Raw genomic sequence first — 16,597 nt, 5'->3', positions numbered from 1 at the left:
TGAGGGCACAGAGCCCAGAGGACGCAGCAAGAATTTTCATGGGGGGCTGGGGATGGCATCGGTCCAGCTGGTTCCTAGAAACGGGCAGAGCCAGAGACAGCCAGTGAGTGTCCCTGGTGAGGGAACCATGGCAGTGACGTCCCCTACTGGCACCCTGCTCCTGTCCTGCGGACTCGATTCTCTCATCACTGATAACTCACTCCCACCTGGATGGCCCCAGCTGGACAAGCCGAGGCTCAGGCCAGGACACAGGGCAGTGGGACAGGAGCGAGGCGGGTGTTCCAGGAGCCTGGTGCACCTTGGACTGGGCCCTCACAGCCCCTGACCACCAGCCCTGCAGGGTCTGCACAAACACCTGTGCCTGGAGTCGCCATCAGCACGTGGTCTGGGACCCTGTGGACTCACAATGTCCACATGGGCATCTGTGCCTGGAGTTGGCATCAGCACATGGCCTGGTACCCCGTGGACCCACACTGTCTGCACAATGCCCCCATCGGCTGTGGAAGTGAAGGGGGCGGTCCCAGAGCCCAGAGGACACGCATTTTGAGGAGAACTTGGAAGCTCTCTCGGCCTCTCCTGGTGGCGCGGTCCCTGTAACTGTGCTGGAGGTGCGGTGTGGGCACAGGAACAAGCCCTTAGCTAGGAGAAGGAGCAGCATTTTCTCCCCAGCACCTACAGGCACTGAATGTTAGGTTTACAACTTCTGAGGGACTACAGCTAGACCCTTTAGGGAAAAACAGAAATGCAATGAAAAGTGTCCCTGAGGGCCGAGGGCGCCCACGATGGAGGGTGGGGTGCAGCTCCTCCTTGAAGCCTGAGCTCGGCTTCTGCGCAGGCTGGGCTGGGGCAGCTGCAGGTGGCAGAGGTGGGGCCCGCTCGGGACAGCTCTCGTTTTGCTTGTCTTTTCCGGGGGCTCATGGGAAGTCAGGAGTCCTCATCCTCCCAGGCCTCACCCCAGCAGGATGCCCTGAGGAAGAACACGGGGTCTGCGGGGCCTGGGGTTTCCCTCCACGTGCAGGGCTGGCAGTGCAGCCCCTGCTTGAGGAACTCATGAGGACCATGACATCCCTTCCTCCAGGGCAAGAGCCCCGCTGGCTCCCCAGTGTCTTCAAACACAGCTGTGGGGACCCCAGGGAGAAACTGAGGCAAACTGTGGGTGGGCTCCTCGGGACAGGAAGAATTTCTGAGGCCGACTGCTGCTGGGCCTTGGGGTGGTGGGGACCAGCCACAGCCGACAGTGCCCCCACGGGTGTCCCACACGGTCCCCGGTGCAACCCAAAGATGCCAACAAGTGCTGGGAGCCCAATTTGAAAACAGACTTCACCTAAAAATCCAGATTTCTGACTTCCAGCAACACCTGATCTCAGGTTCTCCCTCTCTTCCTTGACGAGAGCGCGATTACTCCAAAGGCTGTGTGTGTCTCTTCCGGGGCGTGGTCTGTTGGGTCCCGATGCCACCTGTGCTGACCTCACCTTTCCAGATCCGGACCCCAGCGCTTCTGTTCACATCTTGGGTCACAGCCAAGGTGATGTCTATCCCCAGGGCCGACAAGCTCAGTGCTTGGAGCCTTCCGGCCCCAGAACTCTCAGAACCCCGGTGGAGGTGGGGCTGGAAGTTTCTGCATTCCCTTCCAGGCCCACATGCACAGGACAATCGATTGTGGGAAATGCTGTCACCAGCAGTGAGCACTTAGGACTCAGGAACCAGCTCAAGCTCCCCTGAAACCCTCCACGGGGGACATGCATCTCATTCAGACACAAGTAGACGCTGCCTGTGTAAAAGTGCCCATGGGACGGGAGGGAACTCTTCAGCTAGACCAAAGTGGCCTTCCTGGGGACCCAGTTTCAGGGATCGCTTGCTGGGGCTCAACAGGACACCATATTCAGAGGAATTCCCGAGCCATCGGTTTCTCTAACCCCCAAAATCCTGGAGCCAGAGCTGGGATGTCTGCCCAGGTGGCCTCGCAGGTGCCATTTCTTGGCTTCTGGCTCTCCCTTGTGGAACAGTCTGAAATTACACCCACCTGCAGCAGCAGGACCATGGCCCAGGACGTCTGCGCCAGGAAAGCGGGTGAGGTGGGGGGGGCTGCTGTGGGGGCTCTGTGGTTTCTGCATGACTTCCGCAACTTATCTGGACGTCTCCAGGATAAGGCATCTCTGAAAAGCAACACACAGGCCCGAGGGTGGTGCCCAGAGGAGGAGTCTGGCCCTGTGCAGGGGGCTTGGGGGGTGGGGTGTTCCTGGGTGGGACCGAGGGGCTTGCCCAGCTGTGCCAGGAGGCCTCTGGAGGCGCTGACCCCAGTGGAGGCCCCGACCCCAGGGAGGGTGCACCTGGGTCTAACCCCAGGTCGTCACCAGAGCCCAGAGGCTTGTTCCGTCTACTCTGTCACGGCCTTGCTGCCAGTTTCCCTGTAGGCCCTCACAGGAGAGGAAGGCACAGGTGACCATCAGGGGTACAGGCTCACGGGCCCTGGGAATGCAGCATGGGCCTCAAGGCATGGCCATCAGTGACCTGGAATCGGATGAGGCTGTGGACAGCAGTGGCAAATCCTTGCCCACCGTTCCTGGCACCTGCCTGCTGCCCCTGCTGAGCACCTGGCACTCTGCTCTCGCCACCCCAGAGCACCAGGCCCCGTCTCGGGTCTGATTGTGAGTCGCTCTGATGACAGGCTTTGCTCTTATCTTCCCGGCCTCGGCTTCAACCTCCCCTTTCCAAGGAGTCCCCCGAGGCGGCTGGCCCCGCTGGTTCCTCCACAGCACATACCTCCCTGTGACCAGCTCTTCCGGCCGCAGACAGGGCCGTGGGGATCACGCTTCTACATGTAAACCTGGAGATTCGGAGCCAGTGCAGCACTGCATGCTGGGGGCACTGCCCATCAGGTGCAGAAGGAACAGTCCCTCCTCATGGAGCACCGCCCACTGCAGACATGCAGAATGCTCTCCCTAGGCCTCTGTGGCTGCAGGCCGGCTCAGAATGTCTAGGGCTGACCCAGGTCCAGAACCTAAAAGGCAATGAGGACACGCCACAAGGCTGGTGGAAACATACCGTGCAATGCCTCGCCTGACCCCAGCTGGCTCCTGAACTGGAGCTGGAACCAGGTCTCATGCCCATCTAAGGACCCTTTGTTCGGCAATGATTTTCTTCAATCTAGCAGAGAATTGGTGCCACAGACCCCGTCCTGACCCCTTGCTGCGTGCCATCGTCTGCCGGAAACCTCCTATTCATTTAACCCTCACAGCAGCAGCCTGAGGTGGGGGCGATTTTCGTTGACGGAGGAAAAGACCCCTTCCTCCCCCAGGCTCTACCTGCCCTTAACACATCTCCATTTCTTGAGATGAATCTTCAGCTGTTCCCAATCAGTAACCACTTGATCTAAGGCTGGTCATTTCTATCTTTGAAAGCTGTAGGCTCAGGGGTTCAGCTTTTCTGAGGTTATCTACAATGCTATTATTCTATTAGTTTCACAGGTGGGTTGTTTATTTTTCAAGGTGCAGGGGAGCAGGGTGGAGGGGAGCAGCCTGATTTGCACTTGGCCTCCACCCCCCAGGCTTGTGTGTGACCCCATCTCCCAGGCTGCTGGCTGTGGACTATGGAAGATTTCTACCGGCCCAACGCCCCTCACGCAAGCTGCTCCGGCAGAAGTGAAAAAGACACGTGAAAGCCAAGCCAGCCCCAGCCAGGAAGCGACTTCAGGGTGACCCCGACTCGGTGCGCAGAAGGGAAAATCCCAGGCAGCCTCCGCCAGGACCAGACGCGTCCAGATCACTGAGCGGACAGCAGCGACACCTTGTGGCGATGCAGGAAATCGCATCCTCGCAGAGCCAGGCCCGCCTGGAAACTCAGAATGCTCAAGCACAGATGAGCTGCTGAGGAGTTCCATTGAAAAGGCGCTGATGACGGGTATGGGGAAGAGAGGCAGCTTTATTGCTTTCTCTGGGGCTAAAAAAGCTGTGGGGGACGGCGGGTGGGTGCGGGGCAGCCCCTCAGCTGGTTGGTGAAACTCCCCTGGGGCCGCAGGCACCCAGCTCAGCCAGGATTCAGGTGCCGGGGCCCACCTTGACGGGAAACAACGCTGTAGAACATGAAGACATGAAACTCCCGGCACAGAGACTGCGGTGCCTGCCTTAGAAAACACGGAGGAACTCTCCGGTGAGACAGAGACCTCCAAGCAGGGGCGCTGCTGCAGGAGACGGCACACACACCGGTTTCCAGGAGCACCCCAGGTGCAGGACGGAGCAGAGAAAACTAACGCCCGGCCGAGAGGCCTTCCCAGCTTCACAGAAGCAAGGGGTCTGGCTGAGCGGCATTCCACAGGCTTTCTCCATCAGGGCGTGCCCTCGGCCAAGCCAACGAGGAATCCTGTTCCCAGGCAGGTGGGCCGTGTTAGGGGATGTGAGCTTCACAGGACAGCTGCTTCTACACCTAGAAATGGTGCTCGAGTGTGGTTTTACGAATGTGCAGAGGATGGGAAAGACGGTGGTGGCAGCAGTCTCTGGGTGAGGATTTACACTGGGGGCTGCAATGGAGTGATGCTTGGAAACGCCCGTTTGTGCAACGTGCCTTTAGTGTGAGAACAGCTCTGTATGTGAGGACTCAATAACTTGAGTGTTTCTGCTGAAAAGAGAAACGCGAGTATAAAACGAGTGTGTCTGAGCCAAGGGCAAGCCACAGGGACGGCCACAGGGCAGCCCGTCTGAGGGACAGCTGCAGCTGACGTGGACACGGGCCTTCGTGGAGCCTCCGTTTCATTACATTTGGGTGGGAACGACTTTATGTTTTAACATCAAAGAAAGAATGTGGATGTTAGGGAATTGCAGACATTAAACTTTCATTCTAATTATCAGACTGCCAGAGTAAGACAAACCCTTCACAGTAATAGTGAAATAATTAGGGATCGTTTTTAGTAGAAACTCAAGTGAAGCCCCGCACTGAGAGGGAGCGCCTGTCCCAGCAACTGTGCCCTGGGCTCGCCTGGTGGGGGTGAAGCCCCGCACTGAGAGGGAGCGCCTGTCCCAGCATCTGTGCCCTGGGCTCACCCCACACTGAGAGGAGGGAGAGCCCATCCCAGCACCCGTGGGCTGGGCTCGCCCAGCGTGCTCTCCCTTTCTTGTGGCACGCGCTTGGTAGCAATGGCAAACCCTGTGATCACTGGAAAGGGTGGCGGTGCCGGGGCCAGCCTGCTGGGGGTGCACGGCCCCTTATGAGGTCAGCTTGCAGTAGCTGGGAGGAGAGAGCTTGCGCCTCAGGTACTTGAGGACATAGAGCGGGAGGCAGCTGACTACGGTGACGGCCGACACTTTCCACAGGAAGGTCACGGTGGTGATAAAGGTAAAATCTGTTGGCAGGAAACAGAGAAAAAGGTAAGAGCCGACCAAGAAGCCCTGGGCCCTCATGGCCACAGACCTGACCAGGCCACTGGGCGGTCCCCTTCAGCTTCATGAAAGCATCACTGGGCATTTACAGGGCCAGGCCCGGTGCTCAACCCCAGGTTTTTCTTGACGGTAGAATTGTTTTCCCTGCATACTGGGCATAATGCATTCTTTTAATGGAAAAAACAAAACCACAGCATTATAAAGCGATTGTAGGCTGGGCACCGTGGCTCATGCCAGCACTTTGGGAGGCCGAGGTGGGTGGATCACTTGAGGTTAGGAGTTTGAGACCAGCCTGGCCAACATGGTGAAACCCCATCTCTACTAAGTGTGCGTGCGTGCACGCACACACACACACACAAATTAGCTGGGTGTGGTGGTGTGCATCTGTAATCCCAGCTGCTGGGGAGGCAGAGGCAGGAGAATCGCTTCAACCCGGGAGGTGGAGGTTGCAGTGAGCTGAGATCATGCCATTGCACTCCAGCCTGGGTGACAAGAGTGAGACTCCGTCCCCCCTAAAACAGGCTGCAGATGACTAACATCACCAAATACCACTAGATGGGTAGACAACGCTCTGTGGCGGAATTTTCTGAGGCACTGAAGTGCCAGCTGTGGTGCTTAGGGATGTGACACCAACTCACCTAACCTCTGCAGTTTGTTCGGCGATCTAGGCTGGCCTTTTTTTTTAAGGTAGAGCTGACTTTATGGGGGGCTCGGGGCAACAGAGGGCCGCTTGCAGTTCCATATTTGCAACACAAATCCTCGGACCAGTCTGCTCTTAAAGGCTCTCGGCCCGGCCATCCAGAATGTCCTGACCCCTCACCTCCCAAATCTCCGCAGAAGAACCCGTGTGCTCGTCACACCCAAGTTGTGCTGGTGAGGACCAGGCTACTGAAATTCCTCATGGGAAGACGCATCTGAGAAATGGGATACGCACACAGTTCGCGTCTACAGAGGGTGGAAAGCCCTTGAGACTGTTCCAGAAGATGGAAGAAACAGATCTACAGAGCAGAGTCAGAGGCTTCGCAGAAGTAAATGGAGGAGGGAAACCCTGGCTCTCTGTGGGCGGGTCAGAGCCGCGAAGGGGACGGCAGAAGCTTGTGCTGACTCATTTTCTGAAGACCCTGACAGTGCTTTCCAGGTGCTCAGCCACTACAGCCGCAAAGTCAAACAGGTTTTAGGGGCTCATGCGATCCTCAGCAGACGGCAGGATGCCCTGGCCCTCCCTCACTCAGGTAAGTCAGCTGCACCTGGGCCTGCGACCAGCGGAGCAAGCACATGCCACCTGCTCCCGTGACATCCGACAGTGCGTGAGGAGCAGTGGGTTAGAGGAAGGGTTACTTTTGTTATTGGTTGAGTCTCTTTATCAATATTGTTTGGCTACATTTCTATACTTAGAAAGAAATGACAGCTTTACCTACCTAAGAAAGCTCCGAAAGACACTCTGCCTATACCTGTTCCAAAATAGGAATAAAGAAAATAAAGGACAGATTAAAGGAGATGCCAGGACACTTCAAGGGGTTAGCAAACAAATAAGAAACACATTAGAAAGCAATAGAACGGCAGAGCAAGACACGTGCTCGGCGCAGCCTTAGCCTCGCATCTGGCTGCCTGTTAGCACACCACTTTCTAAACGTCGCTGAGACACAACAGCAAGTTTACTGCGAGTGAAAGCACACGCCGTGGCACTCCCAGGAGCCAGAGACCTGTGCGGGCCCGAGAGGAGCTCGCCGCGAAGGCGCACGGGTCGGAGGACTCGCCGGGCTCCGCAGGTGTGGGAGGAGCTCCGTGCCTTCTGTGCACACGCATGTGTGCGTTACTACTCATCTTCAGACTGGCCCCAGCGGGAAGCGATACCGTCTCCTGTTTGCAGATGCAGAAGCTGAAGCTCAGAGAGGTGAGGAGTCCTGCCCACGCCCACGGCACGTGTCTGTCTGTGTCATTTTGTTAGCGCACTGCAGCGAGTGTGTTAATGCGACCCTGAGTACGTTGATTCATGATCATACAGGAAGATATTCTAAAAGCTTATTTTCAGAAGAAAAATAACTAGGACATTATAATTTGAAAATAATCATTTCTTATGAGCCAGGGGTACAGCGCCTCATGTGGGGGGGGGAGCCGGCCAGTGACCGACGGGACACAGCGCCTCATGTCGTGGGGGGAGCCGGCCAGTGACCGACGGGACACAGCGCCTCATGTCATGGGGGGGAGCCGGCCAGTGACCGACGGGACACAGCGCCTCATGTCGTGGGGGGAGCCGGCCAGTGACCGACGGGACACAGCGCCTCATGTCGTGGGGGGAGCCGGCCAGTGACCGACGGGACACAGCGCCTCATGTCATGGGGGGGAGCCGGCCAGTGACAGACGGGACACAGCGCCTCATGGGGGGGGAGCCGGCCAGTGACCGACGTGACACAGCGCCTCATGTCGTGGGGGGAGCCGGCCAGTGACCGACGGGACACAGCGCCTTCATCCACGGTGTACGGACGGTAAGAGCAGGCACTTCCTGATACGGGTTTTACCATATTCCACAATTTAAGACAACATATGCAGAAGTAACAGTAAAAAAATGCTTCAAAATCATGAATAGACGACAATTCAAAAAATAATTCCAAGGCAACTTACCAAAATATTCATTGAGAAAAGTGAGTGAGGACACGTAGCAGCCCAGGCTGAGGAACTCGGCCACCACCATCAGCCAGTGCCACGTGCGGATGGTCAGCGCCACCATCAGCAGCTCGGTCAGCACCAGCGCGGTGAAGGAGATGGCCACCACGTGGACGAACTCGGACTCGAAGAGCACCAGGGCCCCGTACATGAGGATGGCACCTGAAAAACACACGAGCGTTTCCCACGACGCGTGAGCACGGCATAAGCCAGCTAGAGACACGGCCTGGAAACAGCAGCCTCACTGAGAACCCTTAAAAATAGGGGATAGACCGGGTGCGGCGGCTCACACCTGGCATCCCAGCACTTGGGGAGGCCAAGGCAGGCAGATCATGAGGTTAGGAGCTTGAGACCAGTCTGGCCAACATGGTGAAATTCCGTCACTATTAAAGATACAAAAAAGTTAGCTGGGCATAGTGGCATGTGCCTGTGATCCCAGCTACTCAGGAGGCTGAGGCAGGAGACTCGCTTGAACCCGGGAGGTGGAGGTTATGGTGAGCCGAGATCGCGCCACTGCACTGCAGTCTGGGCAACGGGGCGAAACTCCACCTCAAAAAAAAGAAAAAGGAGGGAATAACGCCTATGCCCACACTTGATGCTGATGAACGAGTCACTTAAACTCTGATTATAGACAAGATAAGACAGGGTCCTAGCTAGATTCGACATGTCAAGTAGAGGCTGAGAAGCTTCTCAATGTCTAGATGAAAAGCCATAGCTCTACTGCAGTTAGTGTAAATAATTATGCCTTGCATGGAATATGTCTATCTGTTCGGGACACTTTCAACAGCCTCGCATTCATCTGAGCACCAAACTAACAGCAGCTAATGGCTTCTCCTTCCATAACTCACACTTCTCAAAGTCTTTTTATCACTCTATGAAAGAAAACCATTGTTCAGGGCATACAATGTGATAAGTGCTTGTTACGTTTCTGGATTAACATTTAATTAAAAACAAGTCAGTTTTCAGGTGACCTGCATCAGTTAAAAAAAGAGAGTCCACACTGCTGGAATATCAATTTACACGATAAACAGAAGGCAGCATTTCACTGCTGATGACGTTCTAAGCTGCTGGAATTGAATTTGGAAGTAAAAACAATATTGCTAAAAGAAGATTGAAATTAAAAATCTTTAGTCCAGTAAACTAAGGGTCCCGTCTTACCTTGGTAAATACTGATCAGCACCCAGATGAGGAAGGTCTTGAAGGACAAGCATCTTCCCTAGGGAAACAGTGGAGAGCGCAGTTAACACCAGAACCGCACGCTTGACTCACGCGTCTTCCAGGAGTGAGGTGCGGGTCACCTCTGAAAGGCCCGGGTCCGAAACCCCATCCACGCCGTCCCAGCCACGGGTACACCAGCATCTCAGGGCACCTTCCCAACACCCGGATCCTCAAGAAGCTGCCTGGGCACCGCACGTGTCCGCTGGTGCCCATCTGAGGTTAGAGGCTTATGCTCTCTTCCGGTTGCCCTGCGTCTTGGCTCACGTTTAAGCCGTAGCTCTAGTAAGCCGGGAGTGATGTCAGCAAACATTTCAACGGACCAGGGCGAAAGGCCACTGACAATACCAACATTTTCTCTTATTTCCTGTGAACGAGTATTTCTGTATTTACTGTTTTCTTCAGATCAAAAGATACAAAAGGTAACAGCTCTTCAGTAAAGATGGCACATCTCAACTGAAGTAAAAAATCACCCTTAAGCCCTTTCTGGAGAATGTGTCACACACATAACCCCAGGTGGATGGAACGGGTCCTCGCACCAGGCCCTTCACTCTGCAGAACTGAAGGCAGGAGACAAGGGGTGGAGGCAGGGGCGCTCTGGGGGGAAGGGCTGGAGGCAGGGGCGCTCTGAGGGGGCTAAAGGGGAGTCTGAGGGGCCTAAGGCAGGGGAGCTCTGAGGGGGCTAAAGGGGAGTCTGAGGGGCCTAAGGCAGGGGAGCTCTGAGGGGGCTAAAGGGGAGTCTGAGGGGCCTAAGGCAGGGGAGCTCTGAGGGGGCTAAAGGGGAGTCTGAGGGGCCTAAGGCAGGGGAGCTCTGAGGGGGCTAAAGGGGAGTCTGGGGGGCCTAAGGCAGGGGAGCTCTGGGGGGGCTAAAGGGGAGTCTGGGGGGCCTAAGGCAGGGGAGCTCTGAGGGGGCTAAAGGGGAGTCTGGGGGGCCTAAGGCAGGGGAGCTCTGGGGGGGCTAAAGGGGAGTCTGGGGGGCCTAAGGCAGGGGAGCTCTGAGGGGGCTAAAGGGGAGTCTGAGGGGCCTAAGGCAGGGGAGCTCTGAGGGGGCTAAAGGGGAGTCTGAGGGGCCTAAGGCAGGGGAGCTCTGAGGGGGCTAAAGGGGAGTCTGGGGGGCCTAAGGCAGGGGAGCTCTGGGGGGGCTAAAGGGGAGTCTGGGGGGCCTAAGGCAGGGGAGCTCTGAGGGGGCTAAAGGGGAGTCTGGGGGGCCTAAGGCAGGGGAGCTCTGGGGGGGCTAAAGGGGAGTCTGGGGGGCCTAAGGCAGGGGAGCTCTGGGGGGGCTAAAGGGGAGTCTGAGGGGCCTAAGGCAGGGGAGCTCTGAGGGGGCTAAAGGGGAGTCTGAGGGGCCTAAGGCAGGGGAGCTCTGAGGGGGCTAAAGGGGAGTCTGAGGGGCCTAAGGCAGGGGAGCTCTGAGGGGGCTAAAGGGGAGTCTGGGGGGCCTAAGGCAGGGGAGCTCTGGGGGGGCTAAAGGGGAGTCTGAGGGGCCTAAGGCAGGGGAGCTCTGGGGGGGCTAAAGGGGAGTCTGGGGGGCCTAAGGCAGGGGAGCTCTGGGGGGGCTAAAGGGGAGTCTGGGGGGCCTAAGGCAGGGGAGCTCTGGGGGGGCTAAAGGGGAGTCTGAGGGGCCTAAGGCAGGGGAGCTCTGAGGGGGCTAAAGGGGAGTCTGGGGGGCCTAAGGCAGGGGAGCTCTGGGGGGGCTAAAGGGGAGTCTGAGGGGCCTAAGGCAGGGGAGCTCTGGGGGGGCTAAAGGGGAGTCTGGGGGGCCTAAGGCAGGGGAGCTCTGGGGGGGCTAAAGGGGAGTCTGAGGGGCCTAAGGCAGGGGAGCTCTGGGGGGGCTAAAGGGGAGTCTGGGGGGCCTAAGGCAGGGGAGCTCTGAGGGGGCTAAAGGGGAGTCTGGGGGGCCTAAGGCAGGGGAGCTCTGGGGGGGCTAAAGGGGAGTCTGAGGGGCCTAAGGCAGGGGAGCTCTGAGGGGGCTAAAGGGGAGTCTGAGGGGCCTAAGGCAGGGGAGCTCTGGGCCACAGGCTTGCTTGTCCCACTACACCCCTGAAGATATTAAGAGTCCAAGAAGAGAGGCTGAGCCACTAACCGCCCCTCCTCGTCAGTGCTCAAGAGCTGTCACAGGTGGCCCATTGAGAGGCCCCGTCTTCATGAAAGCCTCCGTTTACTCGGTGCCTTTGCGTCTATTTTCTCACGCAGCCCAGCCTCTCGGTGACACAGAGCAGACGTTGTTTCCATTTACAGACGAGGAAACTCAAGGAGTTCCGTGATGTCCTCAGGTTCCTCAGGAGGCTGGTAGTGTTAGAAGTACAGCCTGCTGACCAGAGCCCAGAGTCCCGCCCTGACTTCGGGCTGTCCCACCCATGGGGCAGATGCTCCTAAGGACAGGAAGTGCTTTAAAGAAGCGCAGAGGAAAGATGGATCCTTATGGACACTCAGGGGACACAGAGGACAGCAGGGAAGATGGAGGATGGTGGCGGGCAGTGCTCAGGGCCCATCTGAACCCGCACCTGCCCGAGTCTGCTGAAGACCTTTACACACAGGCTGAGCCGTCACAGAACAGAACAGAGGCGCCGACCTGGACCTGTGGCTCTGAATGACCAACTGTAATGCTAGTTGTAGTTTAATTATAATTATGAGAGACAAGTATGTGACAAATACATTTAAGTATTTCCTAGGCTGCAAGAGTTACCGTGTGAAAAAGCTGACGGAGCCCCATCCCTTACCATATATGAGTATCAAAAGGAAGATTCAAACACACCGTGATTTATTATAAAGCACCTACTGATTTTTAAAAAGCGGAAAACTCTGGAGTTAAACATTTACGTACCCTCAATAGGTTCTCTCGCACACACTCCCAGGGACACCTCTCTCCCTGGATAATGGGGGTGTTTGGTCTTTGGTTATGAAATTCATTTGTAATTAAGTATGAGGCTCATTTTATTCAAAAACTTTAAAAGGAAATTTTTCCTTTCCTTAACACTATCATTTGCAGAGAAAAACTCTTTTTTTGTAGACAAGGTCTCGCTTTGTTACCCAGGCCGGAGTGCAGTGGCTCAATCACAGCTCACTGTAGCCTCAACCTCCTCAGCTCAAGCAATCCTCCCACCTTAGCCCCTGAGGAGCTGGGACTACAGGAACACATCACCGTGCTCAGCTATTTTTTTTCTATTTTTTGTAGAGACACAGTTTCACTATATTGCCCAGACTGGTCTTGAACTTCCGGGCTCAAGTGATCCTCCTGCCTTGGCCTCCCAAGTGATGGTGTTCCAGGCATGACAGGCCACCACGCCTGGCCAAAACTTTTAAATGATGGCAAAGTCTAATTTATTATTTTTTCCCTTTAAGGATCATGGTTTTGATCTATCTAAAAACTCTTTGCCTAACCCAAAGTCAGGCACATTTTTTGTGTATTTTCTTCTGGAAGGTTTAGAGCTTTACCAACAGGTCAAGGATCCATTTTGGGTGGGTTTTCGCATGAGGTTGCGGGTCTGCTGCTCGTGGGCGACCAGTCGCGTCCCAACATCTGCAGACACACCTCTTCTCCAAAGGTCATCTGACAGACGTGAGTGTATTTCTGGGCTCTCTTTTCTGTTCCACTGAACTTTTCGTCTGACCTTTTGCCAATAACACATTGTCTAACTGATTATTGTTTTCAGTGAGGCTGGACATCAGGTAGTGTGTTTTCCAACTTTGTTCTTTTTCTAAATTGTTTTGGCGATTCGAGTTCCCCTGCCTTTCCGTGTAAATTCTGGAATGAGCTTGTCAATGTGAAACAGCACTGAGGCCCTGGATCCACGCGCATCCGTTCACGCCGTTCACGGCTGCTCTCCTCAGTGCTGTCTGGTCTGCGGCACACACAGCCTGCGGGCATTGTGTCAGAGCTACGCGTCCGTGTTTCACTTTCAGGTATTATCATAAATGCTTAAATGTATTATTATAAATGTCTAAAAACTTTTTCAAACCCCAATTATTCACTGTTAGTATATACAGAATCAAAAATGATTTTGAAAAATTATTCCTTGTATCCTGAAACGTGATGGCGTTTACCAGCACAGGAGGTTGTGTGTGTATGTGTGTGGATTCCCTGGGATTTTCTACATAGAAAATTATTGCATCTACAGAGATATTTTTATTTCCTCCTTTCTATTCGGTTTCAAATTTTTTTATTGCCTTATTCACTATTATTTTGAAAAGTATGTAAGTATACGATTATACATTTCAAAAGACAGAACCATTTGAAAGTCCTGTACAGGAAATAAAACATAGTGAAGTGTCTGAACAGTTCAACGCCCAACGGTTTAAAGATTTTATGAAGAACTGTATGATACTTGCTATCTTGACAATCAGCACAACTACAAGTCAAATGTCTCTGTAATTAGCTGGTCCTGTAAGCCTATGAATTGGTAACAAAATTCACAGCCACAGTCTGGGTATGCTGGGACCACGTGGGCTGGCTCAGTTAACGAGGGTCACCTGCCTAGTCCTGAGGCCTGGATCTCAGAGCCATGTAGCTTCTGTGACAGGTCACAGGCCACTCAGGATACATGAAGGCATGCGCAGAGTCAGGAGAGACACAGCAGGTCAGTTTCGTGTCTTATTGGCAGCATCCAGAAAATCAAGCGCCTGAACTCATCTGAGTGAAGTTTAATAGTTCAAAGCAGAATTTGAGCTTCAAAAGAACAACAACATATGTTGCAAAGATACCATTTTCTGTAGAGAATAAAAGCTATGTAGTTTTAGGAAAACGAGGGAAATCCTGCCTCTTGGTTTCCTGATTCATTCACTGCCTCACCGGTTTACCAAACACTTACTGAACAGATACTGTGTCCGTGCAGGGCTCCGGCTGTGGAGACAGAGCAGGGACAAATGTCGATGCTCGAGCCTGGCTCACCTCATTAGGACAGTAAGCGAGGTTTCTAATCGTGCATTATTCACACTTTTACATGGAAAGGACTGGCTATCAACTACACAGAAACAACAGATTTTATCTCCAGCTGAGTCTCTTCCTGCGCGCAGGGCGTGCCCGCCTTGCCTCCCTGGCTTGCCTCTGAAGGTCTTTTATAAATTTACGGTGACCTGAGATCTGTGGCTCAGAACGGACTGGACCGGCACTTGCAGGTCAGTCACTCGCATTTCAGTCTGCAACCCTCTACTCTGTTGTTCTACACTACTGATTAACTGCATTCTCATCCTGACTAGGACGCAGGCTTGTTGAGGACAAGGCTATGTTGTCCGACACCGCGGGCGCCTGAGTCCACCTCCGAGTCCGGGCTGGACTCGGTGTCTGTGGACACTCGCTGACTGGGATAGGCTGCGTCGGCTCGTCCAGTCTCCAGCCGCCCTGATCATCAGACAGCGACGCAAAGTGCTGCAGTCCATGCTACCTTGGCAAACTGTTTGGAAGTAACAGAATTTAGCTTCAATAAGAAAAAATAACCAAACTTTATTCACTTTAGTGGCTCAGTACTTCAGTGCTACTTTCCTTTCAAAGGATTTGAAGTGCAGTAGATTTTTTTTTAAAAAAAGATAAAATGCAGGTAAGATCTTGAAGAAAAGAAGCTCAGAGAAAATGAGTGACTGAATTCTTGTCGAAAAAATGTAGGCATGACGTCCTGACTTTAGGATTCTGGAACATTCCAAATTGTTGATCACCTTAACAAAAATGGAAATTTCATACCTTTAATGAGATCCAACTCAGTCGGAAGCAAACTGGGTATCCCCTTTGTTTACAATGGCACCAGTGAGTACCACGAAACCTACTGATTCCACAGCCACGGTTAGGGATAATTACCTGCTCCGTCAGACACCTGTGGCCCTATGAACATCTTGTTACTGGAATGGTCTAGACATCCATAAAGAAAGATGCCAGTAGGTACAATCTAAATCCTTGAAAACAGTAAAAACGTGTCATTGCCTGACTCCAACAGCTGGTCAAGATGGTTGCGGCATCACAGTCCCGCCCGCACGTTTGTCCCAGCACAGCGATCCAGGAGCACCAGCTGCAGCTACGAGGCGCCTCATGCCCTTCACCCCGCCTGGGGCTGGCTGCCTGGGGCAGCGCAGCACACCGAGGTTTACGCTCGAACACGAAACCCGTTTGTTTGCACACCCGTACGTGTGTAAGGCAGCATTCAGGCGAACATTTTGGAGTCTCTGGGAATGAGGACACACAGCTTCACACGAGCTGCCCGAAGTTTCAGAGCTTGCTCCCCACTGTGCTGCACTTTATCACAGTGCTTTCATCAGTTTAAGATGCTAAACCGGTCTCTCTTCCAGCTGTCATAGGTGTGGCCTGGGCTGATGTGTCCCGGTGGTCAGGACGGCGTCCCCTTCAAATAATGCTTGGCGTTTACATTTTATGTGATACTGGTGAACTAGCTTTATCTGTCCTGATTATAACAGTATTGGGAATTTTATATTTTTTTCAAGAAACCTTAAAGTCTTTATTTCATTAGACCCTTACAATAACATCAAGGAATCAAAATGTTAACACGACTTACCCAGCACCTCTCTGAGTGGGTTAGCTGGAAACTAGAGTCTAGTTTGTCGGTCAGTGGTTAGCTAAGTAAGAGTCTAGTTTGTTAGTGGTTAGCTGCATTAGATACAGTTTATTAGTTACTAGTTAGATAGACAGGAGTCTAGTTTCTTAGTTTGTGATTAGCTAGGTAAGAATCTAGTTGGTTAATCAGTGGTTAGCTGGACTAGAATCTGTTAGTCGTTAGCTTAACTGAAGTCTACTTTCTCTAACGCCTAACCTCATTCTTTACCATACAGGTACTGCTTTAAAAATCTGAGCTGATAATTCAGACGCCTGTCATTTATCGACTGTAAATCTAAATTTAATTGAGGATTAGTGGATTTTGTTCTCAGCGTTGGTTCATAAAAGCTAGCTTTGTGGGAAATACCAGCGTTAGCACGACCTGTGTCTGGAGAGCTGTCTCTCTTCCATCTACCTTGCATCCTTACGTGCCCTACGCTATAAAATACGCTGTCGTAAAGAATATGATGAATTCAAAGCCTCCTTTAAGAATATTTTAATCCTAACACAGCACAGTTTTAAGCCACATAAATGCATCTTTTACAGAGTTTCAGGTGACTGAAGTTTTCTGGGTTGGATTTTTTTCTTGTGGCATCACTGAAAAAATAGCCTATGGATCTCAGGGACAAGCGTATTGTCGATCGCTTTTCAGATGTAATTCTGAAGTCCACGACTACTGACAGATTTGGAAATACACAGGAAGCACGTGGCCCAGGACCCCCGGCTCCAGAACGCTACTTCCACGGCAGGTGCAGCGAGGCCGCCCGGGGAGCCTTTCGACAGAAATTACGAAGTGAGCTCTTCTCTGACA

General features: G+C 53.4%; 1 protein-coding gene across 8 annotated transcripts in view; it reads right to left on the bottom strand.

Moving 5' to 3' along the window:
• Positions 1–4,811: 4,811 nt before the first annotated feature.
• The window catches only part of ATP9B (ATPase phospholipid transporting 9B (putative)), a 288,436-nt gene continuing 276,650 nt past the window's right edge, over positions 4,812–16,597 (bottom strand). For 6 of the 8 annotated variants that reach the window (XM_064371986.1, XM_064371988.1, XM_064371990.1 and 3 more), the window contains 4 exons: positions 9,195–9,252; positions 7,995–8,198; positions 6,791–6,823; positions 4,812–5,335 (listed from right to left, as the gene is read on the bottom strand). In XM_064371986.1, coding sequence (XP_064228056.1) covers positions 5,199–5,335; positions 6,791–6,823; positions 7,995–8,198; positions 9,195–9,252 — 432 coding nt within the window. In that variant the 3' untranslated portion in view covers positions 4,812–5,198. Of the gene's footprint in view, positions 5,336–6,790; positions 6,824–7,994; positions 8,199–8,314; positions 8,586–9,194; positions 9,253–16,597 lie in introns of those variants that run through there. The other 2 variants (XM_064371987.1, XM_064371991.1) reach the window with 2 other exon arrangements.

Source organism: Aotus nancymaae, unplaced genomic scaffold (assembly GCF_030222135.1).
Source record: "Aotus nancymaae isolate 86718 unplaced genomic scaffold, 86718_ANA_hifiasm-v0.15.2.pri h1tg000253l, whole genome shotgun sequence".
In the NCBI taxonomy this organism is placed as follows: domain Eukaryota; kingdom Metazoa; phylum Chordata; class Mammalia; order Primates; family Aotidae; genus Aotus; species Aotus nancymaae.
This window is presented reverse-complemented; position numbering and strand designations above follow the sequence as displayed.